This window comes from Rhinolophus sinicus, chromosome 2 (genome assembly GCF_057876585.1).
Source record: "Rhinolophus sinicus isolate RSI-liver-muscle chromosome 2, RSI-T2T, whole genome shotgun sequence".
Taxonomy (NCBI): domain Eukaryota; kingdom Metazoa; phylum Chordata; class Mammalia; order Chiroptera; family Rhinolophidae; genus Rhinolophus; species Rhinolophus sinicus.
The window spans coordinates 185,543,451-185,560,751 of record NC_142502.1 but is presented as its reverse complement, the minus strand read 5'-3'; the positions used below and the strand labels follow the sequence as shown (position 1 = coordinate 185,560,751).

Sequence of the window (17,301 nt, the reverse complement as noted above, 5' to 3'; positions counted from 1 at the left end):
ACAGAGGGGCCACCCTGCTTGGTGGGATCTGAAAGATTCAATCTTAGTGGGTATATTGTAAAGGCTTGAGACTTTTCTCAGGCAGGCTAGAAAGCGTTTCATATAAACCAGTAGTTGATAGTTGGTCATATTAATGATAAACATTGTTTGATTGAACCTTGGAAAAGTGTTCACAGGTTCAACCTAAGAAAAATGTGCCAGGGGTTTTTGCGTAGGAATGTCACGATGATGGCTGTCAGCAAAGCAGTGACAGAACCCCTTTCTTTGACGCTTTCCCTAAGGCCAGGGCTGGTTACATTTTGAAGTTTATACCTAGGTGCCAAAACATGCCTCAGTAGGAGGGGACAGAAAGATAGGGATTTGGAAAGTCATAGGGAGGAAGTTTTCCAGGCAGGTGATCAGGATTGCCTAGGTGATGACAAAGGTGGAAAGCAAATTGGTGTCGTTATTCCGTTATTCCGGGCACACGCTGTCCAGTGTCACAAGGACACGATGTCTCTGGTGAGAAACACCTCTCTGAGCACTTGACAACCCCCCCCCCCCCAGGGCTCTCTCTCACTGTGGGGACAGTTGCCAGGCACAGAGATTCTTGGAGCTGTGCACCTGTCTCCTCTCCCCAGGAGGCAGGACCATTTCCGTGGTGATCTCCTGTGCTAGTTGTCCTGTTCCCTAGCCCAGGGTTCAGTGTTCTCTCCTTCTCCCTCTCCCTCTGTCTCCCCAGCCCCCTCGTTCCTCCTACCACCCCTCTCCCCCCCCTCCTCCCCCTCCACCTTTTCTCCCCCCACAACTTTTCCTACCTATTTCACAAGAATTTGAAGTGATTAAGGAAATTGTTATATAAAGAAAATAACTGAAACTAGACACAAAAACCAGTTGAGTTCATGACAAGAGGGAAAAGCTCAGTTTCCCATTCCTGTGCTTGTTCTCCTAAATTTCCTTTTCAATTTAAAAGGAGTACCGCTGTCTGCTGGCCAATGTGCTCGGAGTGGAAGGCACAGAGAAGCGTAGGACGTGGCATTTCTGCCCTGACAGTCGGCACAGACACATGCAGAAATCACTGTCACACTCTGACACACTTGCAGAAGCACATTCTATATCCAAAAGCATGAGTTAGGTCAAACATAGGAATGAAGAATTATGTGTATATCGAAAAGTTAAGGTCAGAAAGTCCTACTAGCCCAGCTTCTGTGATTCCCAGTAGCTAGCTAGTAATGGTTCATAACCCACTTCCTGTGTATGTTTCCCCTCCCTGCCCCCTGGAATTACTGTATTAAGTGTCATGTTGCATTGTTTCTACAGCTCCTCCTGTTTATTACGTACACGATACAGGACATTCCCACAGGACCATTGCAGAGTTTAAAAGTAATAAACATCACCTCACATGGACACACGTGAAACCCAGAGCACTTTTTGAGGGTAGCCTCCTTGTGTCCAATAAACTGACAGAATTTGTAGACTCTGTTTCCTTCCTTTCTTCCTTCATTTACTTTTCATTCAACACACGTTGCGTCCCTGAAATGTGCCACATGTGGATTTGTGGTGAAGGGGCTGATGACACGGATTGAAGCTCAGAGCAACAGGCAGGGCAACAGCCCCTGGGCGTCACATGCTTGACACAGGCTTTGACCTCTGTCCTAAGCTCATTGGGAAACGTTTTCTTTATTTCTCTCAAAAGGGTTACACATACCACGCTTCAGAGCGAGTTCTGAACACCAGCCTATCGCTGCTGCAGAAGAACTTGTGCAGCTTCTATTGTATTTCCGGAATCACTTACTATCAATGACTTCACAAGCCTTGCATTCTGAGTTTAAAAACAAACAAACAGGTTCCTTTTGATACTTGATCTCAACTTCTCCAGCTCCATTTCCATGCTCTGCAGGTGGGGCGCGGGTCACTCATGTGCCTCAAGCCTTCTTAGTTTCTTCCGCATTCTTTCTCTTTCCCACTTATATCACCTGCCACACAACAGTTTTTCCTGTATTATTCTTACTTGCACCCAGTACTTTTCTGGCCTCAGACTCTTCCACTTCCAGCCAAAAGCCTTTGTGCCTTTATCAGTAGAGTCCTGTTTCCCATTATCAACGGAGAATTTGGGGCTCATTTTAATGGGTCAAGAAAAATCACAAATATTTTGACTGATTACAATTCCTTTTCTATTCACCTCTCATAGTTTTGAGTGTCTTTGTATTCTTGATTTGCCTGATATTTTAAGGTTCAATTCATACAGTGTTTTCCCCCAGGAATTGCATAATGATGTTAGTTGTTTTCCTTTAAAGGAGTTTTTCCTCCATCTAACAAAATTGTTTTCTCTTTTATGAAACACAATCTGTGTTTCCTCTTTTTTCCTCCTAGTTTTTTTCAGGATGGACTAAAAGCAGTTGAAAGCCTCAAACCTTCCATTGAGACACTTTCCACAGATCTTCACACAGTAAGCAGCCCCACCCCGCACCCGCCACGTCAGTGCTAAAACAGTTTTTATGCAGCAAACGCTTTCCTGTAAATGTTGTTTCTGTATAATCTTGTGTTTGCTGCTACACTGCCCAGACACGGCCAGCCTGGTAGTTGTGTGGAGTGTGGCATCCCCGTTCCCTGCCTCCGTCATGGCTGGGGGAGGTTTGACCAGTGAGGGAGGCAGGCGTCGCTTTGGTGTGGGAATGCCCTGTGAGTGCCGGCATCTCACGGTACGTCAGTCGATCCTCTCTCTCTTTTGTTTTTCTTAAAGATCAAACAGGCCCAGGATGAAGAAAGAAGGCAGTTGATACAGCTCCGGGATATTTTGAAATCAGCACTGCAGGTTGAACAGAAAGAGGTGAGGGGATTTAATTTTGAAGTATGGCTGTTTTACTTTATACTATGTCTCGGAGGCTTTGGGACTGAGGAAGGTGAAATCCACGTCTTCCAGGTACTCACAGTTCTCTCTGGGGCTAAATCGAGCAGCACTGAAACATTTCAGTTCTTTAAGTTTGGTTTCAAAAAACCATTTTTTAAAGTATGTTTATTTCATTGGGGAAGCATTAAATACCAGCCTTAATGGCCATGTATAAACCTTTTCTGTTCTGTCTGTTCTAGATGAGTAACTCTTAGCCTCTCTGTCACGTAGACATTTGTTACTTGTGCCACTGGTGTCTACCTGGAACTCTGGTGTCCCCACCCTGAGACGCGTGGACGCTGCCCACGTGGGCATCAGCGGGTAACGGGGGCTGCCTGAGTCTTCCTGCCCTGAGACTGCTCAGTGAAGTGTGAGGAGCTAGATTTTCTGACAGCTGCATTCTGATGGGCAGGAAAACCCCCTTTGTTTCTCTGGCGTCATCTTCTCATATAATCACTTCTCTGAATGCTGACACATTCGCAGTGATAATTTGTGCTTCTGGGGCTCGTTAAAAAAACATTAAAAAGTAAATTTCTTAGGTAATTTCGTGGTATGTTTGCTACGGTGTGGATATTATGATGTGAAATTTAACATAAATCTGCTTCCTTGTCAATAAAGGAATGTGTTTAAATGTATCGCTAGTAGGTTTTAGATAAATAATTCTATGAAACTACTTAGCAGAGCATGAAGTTCACTGTCGGCAGTTTGGTCTGCCCTATTTTGTTGTAAGTTCCTGTACTGTAACTGAATATTGTTGTTTCTCTCCCAAATGCATTTACCTTTTGTGACCGAAGTCTAGGAGAGTAAGTAGTTCAGTATTCTAATAAATTGGAGAATTGTGCATGCTTTCTTCATGAACTTCAAAAAATAGTTTCTTCTATGTATATATTAACAGCTAGTAGCATTTAAAATTTTAACACTTTGTCTCTCAACAGCAGTGGGTTTTATTGAAGGCTAAAAGAATTTGAATATACAAATATTAGTGAAATGGGAATTCTCCAGGTTTACAGTTTATGTGGTTGCTGTTGTTCCTTTGTGAGAACGAAGCGTGCCCTCCACACACACACCAAAGAACTGAACTCTACTGGACCTTCAAGTCCATCTTAAACGCTACCTCTGGAGTGAGCATGGCCCCCGCTCACCCAGCCCCAGGGATCTAAGTTCATACACCATGTTCTGTTTGAAAGACTGAGTTCAGTCACACCACATTCCTTCTGGGTTGTGGGCTGCGTCTTCAAGCACACAGGTGCTTCTTCTCAGGCTAGACTTTGAGCAGCTTGAGGATGCTCTTATGCCTTCCCTGCCATCACATTGTAGCACCTTACTGCTCATTGAGAAGGCCCTTGGTGAACAAGGGTCAGCGGAGTGACAGATTGGCAGATGGAGGTTATAGGTTAGTGCTAGAAATTACCCACTGCATGGCGACTTCCTCCCAGTCGAGAGAATATACATCCTGACACTTTGATATTCCCAAACTTCGCATATAAGCAGAAAAGGAACCGAGAAAGGACTTGGAGTGGGAGAGAATAGTGGCTTAACTGTAACGAGAAGAGTTGGTGCCAAGTGTGGGAGCCAGACACCGTGGAGGCAGCCTGCCCCCCAGGGCATCAGAGGGATGGTTGAGAGATGCTTTTGTCGGAGGAGGGTCCAACCTGTGACCCAGGCCCCGGGTTAAATGGGAGAGCAGGTGCTGGCGCTCAGGAGCCCTCCGGGCCCAGCGTGAGGGCCACGTTCCCTGTGGCCGTGCAGAGCTGGGCCGTTTGGGAAAACGCTGTCGTCAGACGCCAGTTATTTATAGCTCTGCAGAAAAGTAAAACAAATGTCCCAGCACAGACCAGAAGTTGTTATGGTTTGTTGTTTTGTGGGTTTTGTTGACCAGCCCCTCTGCCTCAGATTGCACACAGAGGTCAAGTGAAGCTTCTTTGCTGCCACCCTTTTGGTTGATGCCCAAAGACCAAACTCACCAGTCTCCTCATTGGGAATGTGAAATAAAAAATGTTCTGTAAAGTATAGAGTCTCTCCTGTATATCGCACTCTGCATTGCCTTTTGATGCTGCTATTCCAAAAATTGGACAGTCTGTGAACACAGTTGCAAGTAACAACCAACTATGTATGAGTGAAATTTTGTATATTTTAAGATAGTTTCTTTGGTTGAGGTTCCATCTTGTGTCCCTCCAATCACAGTGAGAATTGGCATTTTTGTCATTGTTTAGGCTCCCATTCCCTTTTCTTGGATTCTCTTCTGTGACTTAAAAAACTAAAGGTGTTGTTGTTTTTTATTCAGTGTTCTAAAAATTCTAACTCTAACTACATAATTATAGTTTATAGAACTTAGGTAACATGCCTTGAGGAAGCTGCATTGATGGTTGGTAGGAGCCAGTCTCCTTGTTCCTGCCCGTAAATCTCAACTGTCACTCACGGGTCTCCGAGAAGAATGTGGCTGTTACATGTGGTGGCTTTGGGCTGCTGCTCCCTGTCACCCTGTGGCCTCACTTTGGAAAGGAGACTGCCATTCTGTGCCCCGTGCCCCCCTGTACCTCCGAATCACTGCCATTCCTATTTTGTTTTGGATATTTCTGCTCTCTGTAAAGAGCATACTAGGGTTTGATTTTTTCCATTTTATTACGAAAATTTTCAGAGTTACAGAAGAGTTGACAAATTGTACCGTGAGCACCTGTCCATGCACCGTACTTTTAACGTGTGGCAAAAATCCCTTCTGCAAAGTGAAAACCCCTCCGTACTGCTGGTTGTTGCATACGCCCGCTCCATCAGCCTTGCCTGCGCCTGCCATCCCCATCTCGTGTGCCCGTCCAGCGGAGTTCTGCCGGCCCAGACCCCACTGCAGTGCTGGCAGGTTTTCTGCCAAAACTGGGCTGTGGGCGTGTTGTTTGATGGTGAGAACGGAGCCCTGTGCTGCTGGGGGCAGGCCCGAGGCGCGGGGAGATGGTCTTATAGGCCTGAGCGCTGAAACCACAGTGCTTTTCCCACTTGGGAGATCTCGAGTACGGTCTCTCTTTTTCCCAGCTTGCTCTACCCCTTTTTAAAGTGTCCGTGTCTGGTAGCATGTGGTTGGATGGCAGGTGCGGTCCAGGTTAGCAGAGGTCCATCAGGGCTGTGGTTCTCCTGTGACCCTGACTTTTCTGCTCTGGGCTTGCATGTCATCTCATGCCCGACTTGGGCCTTCACCAGCCCCTCTGGCCAGGTGTCCCTTTCCCCACCTCTCCTGCCCAGCCGGGCGGCCTAGCACTGGCCTTCATTTCAGTTCTGCCTTCGTGGGGGACTTGTTCGTGGGTTCACACACTCAACTGCCATTTTCTTAGCAGCTGCCCTAAGGTAGGCACCGCTCAAACAAACAGAATAAGATAGATACAGTTCTCACTTAAGGGGCTCCCAGTCTGGGGGTGTGGTCAGAAAAGTCACTGGGGTCCAGTGTGATGAGAGCTCTAGCAGGAGGTCAGCTGCAACAAGAGGCATCTCCCTTGTGGGTAAGGTGGAGGGCTTGGAGGGTGATTCAGAGATGCACTTCCCCACTGCCCCTCACTCTGTCATTGTCATGGCAATTCCTACTTGCCTCGCTTCTCAGGTTTTTCCAGGTACCTCACAAACGTGATCAGTAATCCATACAATGCCTATCAGGGCAGATGGGATTAGCCCACGTTTACAACTTGAGTCAGAGAACGGGGACAAACACGTGGCTGGAGCACACTTACTAGAGTCGGAGCCGGGATTTGAACCCTTGTCTATTGCACTGAAGCCAGTTCTCTTTCAGTTGTATTGAAGGACTTTAATATCTTGTGTCAGATTCTTTTAAGAAATTACCCAGATATAATGGAGGATAGGTGTTGATGAGACCTGAAAGCACTGTTCTTAGGCCGTGGCCTAGTGCTTGCTTAACAAAGCCTCCAGCAGCTAGTGGTGTCGTGTGTAGACACACCTGTCATACCTTAGGAAGATGAGAATGAGTTGGACATCACAGCCCTTCCTTGGCAGGGAAACTAAACATCCAGAGGTGACTCCTTGGGAATCCATTCATCACAAGAATTGTTTGGACACAGACTTTCTGAGAGGTGGACAGAAAAAGTTTTTATGTTCTAGAGTCTTATGGAGCTCGGGAATACTTCTGATGTGATGTACACATGTAATATATTCAGCATCACCCTTTCCCCCTCATTCCTGAAGGTGTGACACATTTAGTCCACTGTTCATCTGGGTGGTTTCTGTCGTGGCAGGATCCAATGGTTCATTCTTCAGATGGCCACACAAAACTTAAGTTCATGGACAGTGCCTGGGGTCTGAGGACTTGTCTGGATGTCACAGGATAGAGGATATGTGGATATTAATAGAATTTTGTGAGAGCCTTTTGGAGGTCCATAAAATGCCCACTTGGCCTATGTACTTCAGACACACAAACAGTCTCCACGCAGCCAAGCCCACTTGGTCCAGTCTTAGGTCGTCCTGGACTCTTCCTCGGAAGAACAGAGACGTTGGAGAGTCTCCAAGAATCAGGGCAACAGGGACCCCCTGGCCAGTTGCCTCTGGGTTAGATTCTTCTCCCCAGAAAGAAAAGCTCTTTTCCCTTGGATTATATTCCATTCAATCCAAGTCTTTGTTATGTGGAAAGGTCACCTTCCTTTGTCACCCCTTCACTTGATCAGGTATTATATAAAACACGTATATAAACAGGTAAAGAAAGGCTATTTTTGTTGGGTCACCTAGAAGTCACCTTGAGGATGCTAAACTAATCAGTTCTAAAGCACATTCCATTTTATGTTAAATTACATGGCTCTTATGTACAGATTTTAAATTTTACAGCTTCAGATTTGCTTGCATTTTCAATCGATTCAAGAAATGCCTGGTCTGAAGAATAAAACAGTAATTTCTTCCTTAACTTCTGGGTCTGATTCTGTTGAAAAGAAAAATGTCCTTCATCCTCTTCGTAAGACCTGTCAAGAGTCGTGATTAATGTGCTTCACATAAACACTTAGCAGTTCTGTCACATGATTTCACCATTTATTTAGTGCAGGGCTTTTTTTCCTCCCCAAATCAATAGACATATCCTTAGTTGTGAATTTAGTCTTTTGGCAGGTGTATTTTTAGCCTTTCACGGAGATTCATATAGGTGAGCAGTATTTCTCTGTTTCTCCCCACTGCATTTATTCCCAATGATGTTTACATTTTAAAGTTGGGTTTGTTCTAAATGTTCAGTGCTAACATACTGCCATTTTGAGAGAATATGGGAGCTGAGACCATCCTTATCTGATGAATGAGCTGTTTGCCCTAGCTGTCTAGAGGCGTAAGTGCTATGCGAACTCCCTGTGGAAAATGAGGACATTTCTCCTATTTGGGGGTCTGTTTCTTCAAGCTTTGTTGTCAGTTCCATAATGGAATGCCTGAGCACACTATTGATTTCTCAGATGAAGTTTTTTTTTTGTTTTGTTTTTGTTTTTTTGCAGAGTTATCTTATATATTTTTCAGAGTTAAAAAATCAGTACTAGACAACCCATGTTTATGGAATAGAAGACTTATATTCCTTTTTATTTTTTTAAAAACTTAATATTCTTAAGATGCCAGTACCCCCCAAATTGATCTGCAGATTCAGTGCAATCCCCAATCAAAATCCCAGCTGCCTTGTTGCAGAAATTGACAAGCTGCTTCTAAAATTCATATGGAAATGCAAGGAGCCCAGAATAGCCAAAAAACAATCTTGAAAAAGAAGAGCAAAGTTGGAGGACTCACACTTTGTGATTTCAAAACTTACCACAAAGCTCACCACAATAATCAAGACAGTGTGGTACCAGCATAAGAGTAGACGGAGATCGATGAAACAGAATTGAGAGTCCAGAAATAAACCTTTGCATTTATGCTCAATTGATTTTTCAAGTGTGCCAGAACAATTCAATGAGGAAAGAACGGTCTTTTCAACTAATGCTGGGACAACTGGAGAGCCACAAAGAAAAGAATGAATTTGGACCCCTACCTAACACCAGAATCAAAATTAACTCAAAATAGATCGAAGGCCTAAATGTAAGAGCTAAACTAGAAAACTCTTGAAGGAAAACAGGGATAAATCTTCATGACCTTGCATTAAGCAGTGATTTCTTAAATGTGACATCTAATCTACAGATTTGTAAAAGAAACAGTAGATAAATTGGACTTCATCAAAATTAAAACTTTAATACTTCAGAAATCTGATGTAAAACTGCCAAGAATCCAGGTGGGTTGCTGTTGCTTTCAGATGCAGTCTTACTTGGGACTCGAGCCTGTGTGTCCACTTGACTCGCCTTACATTGCTGACATTATTTGTCCATATTTCCGTGGAGGGCGGCCACAGCTGCCACTTTCCCCTCTGTGCTTCTGTGTGCACCTCTCTGTCATGAATACCCTCCCTTTATTCTCTTCCAGGTTTTGCTTTCATCTTTAAAACTCTCTGCCTCCAGACTGTCTTGTGGTTTCCCCGTTTGGTCTTCACTTCTTAATACATACACTCTCAGTTCGGATCTCATTCCTTGTCATGCATTAGTTCTTCCCTCGTTTGGGCTGTGCCTGGTGGCACACATGAGACCAGCCCTGGTCTCTTGGGACATCCCCTGGTGAGGGCGCGGTGCGAGGGAAGGAGTGTCCGAGCGGGAGGCAGAATTCCCTTCCATGTTCCACTCTGGCTCCAATTCTGTGTCTGGAGCAAATCACTTATTTTCATTGTGTCTGTTTCTTCCATCATGGAATGAGCTAGATGGGGCTTCTCAGCAACAGTTAGAGGCAGATGCTAGCCTGGTTCACTGCACTCCATCCATGTGTGCTCCCCTTGTTTCCTCACGTCGGCCAGTATTTCCAGCGCTGACTGGCGGCCCCTTGCCGCTCTCAGTTCAGGACTTCTGGTATCGTCTGGTAAGCACAGCTGAGCACGTGTTGGAAGCCCAGGTTCCACTGATGGTCCTTGCCCTTAAGATTCTGAGGGCTAGACTTTGCCGCTTCTCAGCTGGCCAAGTGGATGGTCCACCCTGAGGCTGAAGCGCTTAGGTTCAGGGCCATGGCCCCTCCTGGGGTCATGGGGTCAGGAAGTGACTATTGCTCAATACTTGTCATGTACCAGGTGTTTACATGCATTATCCTACTCAAGCCTTACTATATTTACCATCCTTACTGGGTATCATTTTTCTATTTTCCAAGAGGAAACTGAGGCAGGGAGCTTAAGTAACTTGGCTAAAGTAAGAGGGCGAACATTGCCCCCTTTTTTCTTTTTTTTGCTTGACAGCCCTGCCTTTTCCAACGCGACGTTACCTTGCTTTTCCAGGGCATCTTTCGCCATGTCAGGAGCTTCTTGCCATTATCAGGGACTAAAGGCTCATAATTAAGTAAAACCTTGTATCTTCCAAATGAATCATTCTTTGGGCCAGTATGGGGATACTGATTTTTGACATTTCTCTTCTCAAGCCTGGTATGTGGCATATATGAGTTCCTGGATATGAATTTTTTTGTCACTTTTTAGATGCGGTGAGAAGGGGAAGTTTCTCTAATTTAAAAACAATTTAAAGGCGTGAGTTTCCTTTGTGTGCTGCTTTTTAGAAAGTTGGACTCTGGACAGGATTAAAACCAACTTCTTGACCATTTCTAGGATTCCCAGCTTCGCCAGAGTACAGCCTACAGCCTTCATCAGCCTCAGGGAAACAAAGAACACGGGACTGAGCGCAATGGCAACCTTTACAAGAAAAGTGATGGGTACGTGGGTGGTGCTGCTATGTTCCATGTGTGTTCATTGTCTCCTGCGTCCAGAATTTCTAATCTCTTGTTTATTTTCCCCCTGTTTATCTGTAAGGATCCGAAAAGTGTGGCAGAAAAGGAAATGTTCTGTCAAGAATGGTTTTCTTACCATATCCCATGGTACTGTAAGTATTGTCTGTTAATTCATGGTCTCCGTTGTAGTGGGACGAGCGAAGAGCTTAATGAACTGACAGGACACAGTTGTCCTGTGTGTGTTTGGTGTAAAGGATGCGTCTTAAAGACGGCCCCTGTTAAGCACAGCTTGTTTGGGTCCGTCCTCCATTTGGTACACCTGCCTCCCCTTTATGCTGTTCCAGCAGCGGGGGGAGGCTCGTCATCTCTCATTATCCAACAGAGTCAGGAATGACTGATGAGCTGGGGGTCCTTATTCAGAAGCTGTGACTTCTGGAAACAAAAACACAGCAAACCGCTCCCCAGCTGCCTTTGTCTCTGGAAATGGAACGTCGCACTTGGGAGGGTTTCTAGTTTTCCATTAAGGGAAAAGCATTTACGTGGTCAGGACTCTGGGAATCAGAAATCCCAGAGGAGAGAGGTTTCAGTGATTTCAGTATAGAAATGTAACACGCTGCGCCCAAGCTGAATCAAGTCCTTTGTCTGTCATCCTGTGTATCGCTGCCCATGCAAGAAACTGAGCCCTGTACGTTGAGGCTGTTAAAACCCAATCAGAATGAAAAATGATTTCCTAATCTCACTTTCGGACACCAGGGATTGTGACCACAGCCACAAACACAGCCCTTCACATCACGGTGCTCTTCACCGTAGAATTAGGTGTGATGGGCTCTGGTGACAGCCGTGTAGGCCAGTGGACATTTTTGAAAATGTCTAAAGGCTGAGTTGGTTGCCCTGTTGTCGCCAATGAGCACTGGTGATGGCTTGCGTTTCTATTGCCCAAGCAGGAGGCCTGCTACTGTGTACACATTAGTTGGCAGCCTCAGTCCTGTGAGTGGATGTAATGGGGACAGCCCTGCGACTCCCCCTCCCACCAGTTCCCTGTCCCCTCCCCTGTCCCACCAGTTCCCCTGGTGAGTGAAAAGCAGCTCTAGGCAGTAGCGCAGATGGGCTTTTCAGGCCCCTATAGAAAAATCATGGCTCAGAGTGGCTTCGAGAGAAGCAGCCCTTCTCAGTACTTAGGAGAAAGGAAATAGAATAAAAGCCCGTTGAAGGATGGCCCTGCAGTAGGCCCAGGGTGGCCCTTCATTTTCACCAAGTCTGCCCTGGGGGAGGGAGACAGTACAACTAGCATATGTCAAGTGTTGTCTGTAGGGATCTCTGGGGACGCCTGGCCTAGGTGACGGACTGTCACTTGCCTAGGCAAATACAGGTCATTTCTCTTTACTGAAATCCAGCCTCACTGTTCTCATGGAGATCACCACGCCCTCGGGGGCCATGCAGTTTGGACCCTGGAGTAATGTTCTTTTCATATACCGTGTTTCCCCGAAAATAAGACCTAGCTGGACCATCAGCTCTAATGCCTCTTTTGGAGAAAAGACCTGATCTTATATAAAACCTGGTCTTATAGTAAAATAAGACCGGGTGTTAACATTAATTTTTGCTCCAAAAGAGGCATTAGAGCTGATCATCCGGCTAGGTCTTGTTTTCGGGGAAACACGGTAGACATATGCTGCTGTGTATGGGTCTGCGTGCTGTAGATTAAAGGAAGTGCATTCATTTAGTCACGACACCTTGTTAGCATTAAGACTGTTCGACTGGAGAAGAGCCGGGTTCCCTCCCCACCCTAAACACCTGTGATTCTGTGGTTTACTTTCAAATTGTTTTCCACTCGGTTGTTTGTTTTAACGCAGATTAACTGCTTCAGTGCAGAAAACATCATAAAATAAAACTGAGTTTCATTTCAGGCTTGTTTACAACTCTAAAGTCATTTCGGGTATTTGTTTCATTAGACCCAGGGCTCAGCTTAAGCCAAAGCGTGGTTCTTCTCTCCCTCCCGAGAAATGAAAACAGGCCTCGTAACCCACTGTCGACGCCATAAACTTTGGTTTGTGTCACTTCCATTGCTTGAGCTTCCTCTCAGAAGTCATAGAGGCTTAGTTTTCTTTCCATTTTGATGGGTTGCCCCATATTTGAGCAGATAGTACGCTTCACCAGCATGCAGACAGCTCAGCTTGTCACACCCCTCACAGATTTAATTTGTGCTTTGTGTTTGGGGGGAACCCTCTTCAGAAAATCTGTGCTCTAGATGCCTCGTCCTGCCTCCAGCCTGGGCCGACAGTGAGCGGCTCGAGGAGTGGCAGGTGGGGGCCCTGTCCCTCTGCCAGGCCGGGACAGTCCGTGGCTCCTAGGCAGCGCCCCCCCCCCCCCCCCCGTGCAGACCGCTACCTTCCCCTCGGTCCCTGTGCTCGCTCCGGAAGGCAGAGCCCTGTCACCCTGTGCTCCTGCAGCCAGAGCATTGGCAGCGGTGATGTGAGCTAACCGCTGCTGAGAACAGGAGTTGAGAGATGCCTTTTTGTTTGGTTTTGTTTGGATTTGGCTCCTATGTGGCTTACCTGTTTAGCCAGCATCTCCCTGAGTTTGCTAATTTACCGTTGGGGCGGTGCCGGGGGGGAGGGAAGCAGTTTTTCAAAGACTTGACCTAGTATATGGGAAACTAAGAGCATTGTCTGGCACTCAGCTGAGAATCGGGTTTTTAAGTTGTGGAAGCACAGTGTGTATTTTGCACTGTTAGGAAAACAAGGTTCTTCCCAGGAAGCTGGCAGCCTTCGGGAAATGAAATTGTGTTCTCTGTCCTCAGGAAGGGACAGGGGTGACATCCGGGATGAATGCAATGAAAACCCAAGTTGGTATCCCCCGTTAGCCAAGGCTAATTGTGTTTTCTGGCCCTGGGAAGAGAAGTGGTTCTTGGGACCAAATAACTAATTAGATGTCGTCTTTGCCAAATTCATAGCTTGGCCACACAGCCAAAGACTGGGGACTGTGCTAAGCTGGAAGAAATGTCCGCTGGTTCTTACACAATCTAGATGTTTAAAAATGATTATCAATCATGCAGAAAGAAGACTACAAACTTCCTTTTCAAGGCCTACCAAATTGAGGTCAAAATAGAATTGCGTGATTAAAATGGGAGCTTCACTGATAATCCTTGCCTCCGTGGCAAACAGGAAGTCTTTAGGGTTTCCGCTCCTTCCTGAGTTTCCTACTAAACCAGGGCTTCTCAGCGTGGCTCTGAAGGAACGCTAGCACCTGATGGATTAGATAGACCTGTTCTGTAGGTGAATTAAATGATGGCACCGTTCTTCTGTATTTCCCAAAGTGCATGCTGCCCCTGAATCTAAGACTCAGTGGACCCCAGCAGTTTGGAAGTAGGCCCAGAATGTCACCTACATGCATGTGGATAGTTGTGTGGCCTGGGGAGGTAACAGAATAGACACAGACTTTATATGGGAGCGAACACCTATACTAAAGTGCTGGGTTATGTCCATGGTGTGGGCTCCTTCTTGGCACTGTAGAAATACATCCTTTGGTGTGTTGATTCTGGGATGGGCCAGGTTGGCAAAGATCCAAAATGGGATTGACGGGGTTCGCAAGATTCGGGAGAACTTAGAGTCTTCCTCCACTGGTTTCTGGGGAGCCAGGGATTCTGATAGGCACCCACAGATCATGCAGACTGTCCAGTGAGTCCATTTACAAGATGAGGTCAACACAGCCACAAGCTAGAAGCGTCCAGTGCAACCCTGTTTATCTACCTTCTGCTTATCCAAACTTCCTATTATCAAACCCAGATTGTTCCCACTACAAGGATTGGTCCTGTTTTAGGGGAGACAACCCCTCCTCACCCCCAGCTCTGTGAGAATTTACTGGGGAGGGTCTGTGAATGCTTGAGGGTCTCACAGTCTGCCCCAGTGTAGATGCCTGTGTGTGTGTATCTCGATTAATCCCAAATCCAAGCTTATGTAAGTTCTCAGGGCAGCGGGTGGCCACAGGAAGGGGTGAACAAGAATGCCTGAAGTTCACGGCTTTTTATTTGCTCTTTCCGGTAGTAGCTTTGTAGGTGGGTAAGATAAGCCCATTTATATTTGGAGATTCCGCCAAAATTTCTGAGTCATTTTGCCATTCACAATTTTTTTCTGAAATTATCTTCTTACCCTCCGCCTTCTGCTTCTTGGAACTAAATACGATATTTTTTGAAGTGTTACAAGCCATTTTTGACACATTTCTGACAAAAACGTATTGTGCTCTTGTTACCATTGTGTGGGGGTGTTGGGGGACACATGTATGAATGAGGTTGCTTTTGTTGAAACTTAATGACAGATGGCTGGCATTTAGGATTATGAATCTGTTATCTGTCGTCACTTCAGGAAGCAGGGAAAATTCTTTCTCTGTCATTTTTGTGCTGTGACATTACTTTCTCTGGAAGTGAGTGTTTATGATGGGAAAAATACTTGTAAGACCACCAGATACTGAGCTGGGTGCCCGAGTGACCCAGCCGTCTGCGTGTCAGTAGAAATCGGGCTCTAGCCATGGAGCATTTTGATCCCAGGGAGCCCACTGCCGTTGGCCTTAAGCCAGCAGCTCTTGTCCCCCTGTCTGGCTGGGTGTGTAGGCCACCGAGCGCCCTTTACAGGGAGGGGCAGTTGCCCTCTGTGGAGATGAGATTCAAGGACATGCTGTGATACGCCTCTGTCGTGCCTTCCCACATAAAATCTGCCTTCTGAAAGCTGTCTTTGCAAACTAGTGAAAACCCTGTTCTTTCTCTATTTTAATGAAGAGTTATACTGTGTGATTTTCCATTCCTTCCCACCCGTCTCCGTTTTATGTTTTTGATCAGGCTAACCGGCCACCTGCAAAGCTCAACCTACTAACCTGTCAAGTGAAGACCAACCCTGAGGAGAAAAAGTGTTTTGACCTTATTTCACGTAAGTTTATTTCTTGGACGCTATGCCACAGAGAAATTATTTTAAACCGTCTTTTAGGGCATCGGTCCTCTTTCACACTGTGTTTTTAAAGAATTGGTTTTCGAAGACAAATGCCTTTATTTCAGGTGACATGTGTGCCTTCTCTTCCCTCTCGCAATTGTTGTCCTGCTGGTCTCTCCAGGTTAGGACTTGACTTTGAGGTTGGTTCTGTTCTCCTCGTGGCTCTGTAAGCCAGATAGGTTGTCTCGGCTCCCAGCCTCAGTTTTCCTATTTGTAAACATAGATCAGCCCTCAAGCCTAAAATCCCTTCACTTAATTATATAAAAAAGACGATTCTGTTGTCAAGCTTCCATGATTTGGGTGATGTTAGAAATGCTGCAAATAGCAAGGGTCAGGTCTTCAGCAGGGCCCTTGCAGCTTTCATTTTGGAAATTGATGTGTCTTCCCTACCACAGAATTAGTCTTTCTGCTTCTGTATGCTTTTCTTTTTGGGACATACACAGAAGAATCACCATAGAACCATCTATTATGGCGAGTGTTCACACAGCATACATATCCTGAGGACAAAAGAAAGGACTAGTGAAAAGTCATAAAGGAAATGATAGGCCTTTTGTTCTTAGCAGTGTTGTGCGGCAGGGTTACAGTTTGGGGAGAGGAAAGAGGCCAGTTCCCCTTTGAAAAGGCAGTCACTAGGAACTTGGGCCCAAGAGGTGTATTTGTAGAGGAAAGGTCTGTCTTATGGCCACAGTGTCCCAAGCATGGGGAGGTTGCTTTGTAAGATGTCTGTTGGTTTGGATTATTGAAGGCTGGGAAGTTATTTACGATCTACGAGTAATCTAACGCTCACAGCAAACTGTCATCTCCACGCGCTGGGTGAGGAGACGGACGCCCACAGTGGTTAACCCTCAGACCCCCATTCTAATACGCTCTGTACCAAGCTCTAGGAGAGTGTCAGGCAACATGATGTGGGGAAAGGGTTTAGGTGTTGTCCTGTTCTTCAGATTCTGGACTGATTTGTAAAATAAAACTCGACTATATCCCGCTTCCAACCCCGTGTCCCTGGTCAGTCTAGTTAGGCCCCAGGCTCACCTACCCTTCTCAGTGAAGCTTGCTCAGATCCTTTCATACAAGACGGTGTGAATGTGGAGAATTGACCATAGTTTAAAGTGTGACCACTGCTGGGGTTCCCTGCTTCTAGAGACCAGTTTAAAGGGAGACAACCTGATGGTATAATCTGATGTCACCCGGGGCTCGGGAGCGCTGGGGGGGTATAGGGCTCCCGGTTTTCTCAAGCAATAACCCATAATAAGCAGTGTGTTCCTCTTTAGTAACTGATTAGCAAGTAGTAGTTAACTAAGCTTGTCTGAGCTGGTGGGCACGCACCTGCAGGGAGATGCAACCACTTCCCTCGGCTCGCCCCAGGCACCCCCTGTGGGAGCCCCGATTCCGGGCCATATGTGCAGAAGCATTTATTTCAGACTTGTGAACAACTCTGCAACCTGCACATTATAACAGCAGGTCAGACGCTAGGAGGGTGGGGTCGGTGATGGCAAGTGTGCCTTCCTACCTACTGAGTGTGAATTACTACCTGTCTTAGACGCGTGGGAGGCAGTCCTGGGTAAATCTGGCCACGCATGAACGCCCTGGCAATCTGACATTTGCCAGGATTCATTCCACCAGTACCTTTGCTCCAGATGCCCCATCTTCAGTTGGGGTGTCCAGTCTCCGATCCCCAAAGGGTCCCCCACGTCTGGTTTGAGGCACAATCTGCCAGAGTCCATTGTC

At 46.2% G+C, this 17,301-nt stretch overlaps 1 protein-coding gene across 4 annotated transcripts in view; it reads left to right on the top strand.

Moving 5' to 3' along the window:
• ASAP2 (ArfGAP with SH3 domain, ankyrin repeat and PH domain 2) overlaps positions 1-17,301 on the top strand; it is a 147,625-nt gene that overhangs the window by 92,950 nt on the left and 37,374 nt on the right. For all 4 annotated transcript variants that reach the window (XM_074331669.2, XM_074331668.2, XM_074331667.2 and 1 more), the window contains exons 8-12: positions 2,353-2,428; positions 2,723-2,809; positions 10,482-10,585; positions 10,683-10,752; positions 15,429-15,516. In XM_074331669.2, the coding sequence (XP_074187770.2) occupies positions 2,353-2,428; positions 2,723-2,809; positions 10,482-10,585; positions 10,683-10,752; positions 15,429-15,516 (425 nt within the window). The remainder of the gene's footprint in view (positions 1-2,352; positions 2,429-2,722; positions 2,810-10,481; positions 10,586-10,682; positions 10,753-15,428; positions 15,517-17,301) is intronic.